A 4356-nucleotide genomic window follows, 5' to 3' on the forward strand; every position below is an offset into this window, starting at 1 on the left:
AAGGCGTCCTCAGCCAGGACATCGTCACGGTGAGCCCCGGAACCCACAGAGCCCCCAAATCCACAAACCTGGAACCCACAGAGCCCCCAAATCCACACACCTAAAATCCGTAGAATCTCCAAAGCCCACAGAGCCCCCAAATCCACTCACCTAGAACCCACAGAATCCCCCAAAATCCCCACACCTGGAATCCACAGAGCCGCCAAATCCACAAACCTAAAATCCGTAGAATCCCCAAAACTCGCAGAGCCCCCAAATCCACACACCTGGGATCCATAGAAACCCTAAAATCCCCACACCTGGAACCCACAGAATCCCCCAAAACCCACACGGCTGGGATCCACAGAATCCCCAAATTCCACATCCTGGAATCCACAAAATCCCCGAATTCCACACACTTGGAACCCACAAAATCCCCAAAATCCACACACCTGGGATCCACAGAATCCCCAGTTCCACACACCTGGAATCCACAGAATCCCCCAAATCCACACACCTGGAATGCACAGAACCCCCAAATCCACACACCTGGCATCCCCAAAATCGCCAAAATCCACACACCTAAAATCCCCACAATTCACACACCTGGAACCCACAGAATCCTCATAAATCCACACACCTGGAACCCACCGAATCTCCAAAATTCATACACTGGAACCCACAGAATCCCCAAAATCCACACATCTGAAATCCCCAAAATCCACACACCTGGAACCCCCAGAATCCCCCTAAATCCACACACCCAGAGCCGCTGGCTCTGCCAGGACACATATGGGGGTTTTTTTGGGGGGGTTTCATCCTTCCCAGCACCCCACAAATCCCCCCGTGCCCTCCCGCAGGTGTCGGACATCCCGATCATCCAGGTGTTCGCCGAGGCCACGGCGCTGCCCGCCTTCCCCTTCATCTTCGCCAGGTTCGACGGCGTGCTGGGCATGGGCTACCCCAGCCAGGCCATCGATGGCATCACGCCCGTCTTCGACCGCATCCTGGCACAGCAGATCCTCCAGGAGGACACGTTCTCCGTCTACTACAGCCGGTGGGGCTGCGGGGTGCAGGGACACCCCCAAAAAGGGGTCGGGTTTGGGGGGTCACGGGCACGGCGGGGAGTGGGGATGGGGATGGGGATGGGGATGGGGTGGGAGGAAGGGAAGGGGTGGAGGATCCTGGTGATGATGGGAGGGAAGGAATGGAGGATGCTGGAAGAAATGGGGATGGAGGGAGATTGAGAATCCTGGAGGAGATGGACTGGGAGGGTGGGAAGGAGATAGAGGGAGATGGGGAATTCTGGAGGAGATGGGGAGGGATGGAATGGAGGATCCTGGAGGAGAAGAGGTGGGATGGAATGGAGGATCATGGTGGAGATGGGAGGGATGGAATGGAGGATCCTGGAAAAAACAGGGATGGAGAGAGATTGAGGATCGTGGAGGAGATGGACTGGGAGGGTGGCAAGGAGATGGAGGATCCTGGAGGAGATGGGGAGGGAGGGAATGGAGGATCCTGGAAGAAACGGGGATGGAGGGAGATGGGGAATTCTGGAGGAGATGGGGAGGGAGGGAATGGAGGATCATGGAGGAGATGGAGCGGGATGGAATGGAGGATCCCAGAGGACATGGGGAGGAAAGGAATGGAGGATCCTGGAGAAGCTGGAATGGGAGGGTAGGAAGGAGATGGAGGATCCTGGAGGAGATGGGATGGGAGGGAGATGGGGAATCCTGGAGGAGATGGGGAGGGATGGAATGGAGGATTGTGGAGGAAATAGGGTGGGAGGGAATGGAGGATCCCCCGGGTCTCTGGGTGTCGCCTGTGTCTCCTGGGCTCCCTGGGGACACGGGTGCCTCATGGAGCATCCCTCTCTTTGCAGCACTTCCAAGTAAGAAGACCCAAAGCACGAGCACCCTCGAGGCCACCCACTGCCAGCCCCCCCTGTCCCCCAGTGTCCCCTGGTCCCTCTGCCAGCCCCAGGATGTCCTGCCCGGGTTCTGTCCCTGCTCAGGGGCCACCACACCCACCTGGAGCATGTGTCACCTCGCTGTCCCCAGCTGCTGACGGGGCCAGCAGAGCCTCGTGGCTGCGGGATTTTTGGGGAAAGGGGAATCAATCGCTGCCTGGCTGGGATTTTTGGGGAATGGAGAATTGCTCCTGCTGGGATGGGATTTTTGGGGAAAGGGGAATTGCTCTCTCCAGGCTGGGATTTTTGGGGAAAGAGGAATCGATCCCTGCCTGGGTGGGATTTTTGGGGAAAGGGGAATCGATCCCTGCCTGGGTGGGATTTTTGGGGGAAAGGGGAATTGCTCTCTCCAGGCTGGGATTTTTGGGGAAAGGGGAATTGCTCCTGCTGGGATGGGATTTTTGGGAAAAGGGGAATCCCTCCCGCTGTGTTTGGCACAGGAATGCTCCCCTGAAGCCCGGCGGGGAAATCATCCTGGGAGGCAGCGACCCAGCCTATTACACCGGCGACTTCCACTACCTGAACGTCAGCAGGAGCGGCTTCTGGCAGATCCGCATGAAGGGGTGAGGGCGGGGACAGCCCTGCATGGCCCGGGAATCCCAAATCCCGGGATTTGAGGTTTGGGATCATCGAACACGATATCAGCCCAGCACTGGCAGGTCCAGGGCTGCATTCCGCGGCTCTGTGAGGGTGGGATTTTGGGGATTTCTGGGATTTCAGGGATGTTTTCCCTCAGCGTTTTTCCCCATCTGGAGAGGAGAGGGGTGGGCTCCTCCAGCTCCTCCAGCTCCCTCAGCAAGGAGCCAGGAGCAGCTGGGAATGCAGAGGGGGTGGCACCGTGGGCTGAGATTCCAGCCGGGAGCTGCAGTTGGAAGAGTTTAACCCCTGCGGGAGGAGCTGAAACAATCCTGCTTTGTTTAACCAAAAAAAAAAAAAAAAAAAACCGAAAAAAAAATTCCCCCAAAAAATCAGCCCTGCAAATGATGGAGCTCAGATCCCACGTTGGAAGAGCTGGGGAGCAGCACGTGCCTGGCTGGGGTGGGATGTGACATTCCTGGTGCCACCAGGGGACACTCAGGATGGGTGTGACATTATTGGTGGCACCAGGGAACACTCAGGATGAGTGTGACACTCCCAGGAGCACCAAGGGTGTCACCAGCGACGTTTGGGTTGCATGTGTCACTCCCAGGGTGTCACCACGGGAGATTTGGGATGGATGTGACACTCCTGGGAGCACCCTTAGTGTCACCAGGGGACATTTGGGATGGATGCGACATTCCTGGTGTCACCAGGGAACACGCAGGATGGATATGTCACTCCTGGGAGCACCCTTGGTGTCACCACAGGAGATTTGGGATGGAAGTGACGCTCCTTGGAGAACTCCTGGTGTCACCAGGGGACATTTGGGATGGAAGTGACACGTCCAGGAACATCCTTGGTGTCACCACAGGAGATTTGGGATGGAAGTGACACTCCTGGGAGCACCCTCGGTGTCACCAGGGGACACTCAGGGCCACCTCTCCCTCTCCAGGGTGTCTGTAGGCGCTGAGATCCTGTTCTGCAGGGAAGGCTGCTCGGTGGCCGTGGACACCGGGGCCTCCTACATCACCGGCCCCGCCGGCCCCGTGTCCGTGCTCATGAAAGCCATCGGGGCCACCGAGGTGGCCGAAGGAGAGGTGAGTGACAGCCAGCCCCTCCCCGTGTCCCCCCGGCTGCCCGGCCCTGTCCCAGCGCTGTCCCCTCCCCTGCAGTACGTGGTGGACTGCGAGCAGGTGCCTCAGCTGCCCAACATCTCCTTCCACCTGGGAGGGAAGGTCTACGGCCTCAGCGGCCCGGCCTACGTGCTGCGGGTGAGTGTCCAAAATCAGCCCCAATCAGCCCCAAAACGATGCTCCTTGTCTGCCCTAAACCCTTCTGTTGGGTGGAGGTGCCCACCTGAGCCAAGGTGAGCTGTCCCTGCATCCTTGGGTGGTTTGGAGGGAGATTTGGGGTCAGCCAGGGATGGATTTTGCTGGGATTTGGATATCAGGAAAGGTTTTTCACCCTGGAACAGCGGGAAGGAGTTCACAGTTGGCAAATCCCCATTTTCCCTGTGGTCAGCACGAGTGGAGCTGCAGATCACCATTGTTTGTGTCTGTCCACACTCTGAGGAGCTGCTTATTCACCCAGGACAGAGCCCAGCCTAAACCAAACCTAAATCTGGGCAATTCGGGATAGTGAGCTCCTGCTGGGCAGCAGGAACCCACCAGCAGGAGCTGAGGCTGCTGCTGCTCCCCAGCTCCAGCTCAGCTGGAATTCCCATGGGAAGGTGGTGCCACCCCTGTGCCAAGGGCCACCCCTGTCCCCTGGGAGCCCTGCTGTGGCTCTGTCCTGCCCTGGAGCTGCTGCCCAGCCCCTGGCACGGGGAG

The 4356-nt window shown here is 58.3% G+C and overlaps 1 protein-coding gene across 1 annotated transcript in view; it reads left to right on the plus strand.

Annotated features, from left to right (window-relative positions):
- Positions 1-4356, plus strand: part of REN (renin) — a 6081-nt gene that overhangs the window by 1002 nt on the left and 723 nt on the right. The window contains exons 3-8 of the mRNA XM_031065109.1: positions 1-29; positions 840-1036; positions 1862-1870; positions 2389-2511; positions 3480-3624; positions 3700-3798. The exon at positions 1-29 is cut by the window's left edge and continues 111 nt beyond it. Of these exons, the coding sequence (XP_030920969.1) occupies positions 1-29; positions 840-1036; positions 1862-1870; positions 2389-2511; positions 3480-3624; positions 3700-3798 (602 nt within the window). The remainder of the gene's footprint in view (positions 30-839; positions 1037-1861; positions 1871-2388; positions 2512-3479; positions 3625-3699; positions 3799-4356) is intronic.

Source organism: Geospiza fortis, unplaced genomic scaffold (genome assembly GCF_000277835.1).
Source record: "Geospiza fortis unplaced genomic scaffold, GeoFor_1.0 scaffold71, whole genome shotgun sequence".
Classification (NCBI taxonomy): domain Eukaryota; kingdom Metazoa; phylum Chordata; class Aves; order Passeriformes; family Thraupidae; genus Geospiza; species Geospiza fortis.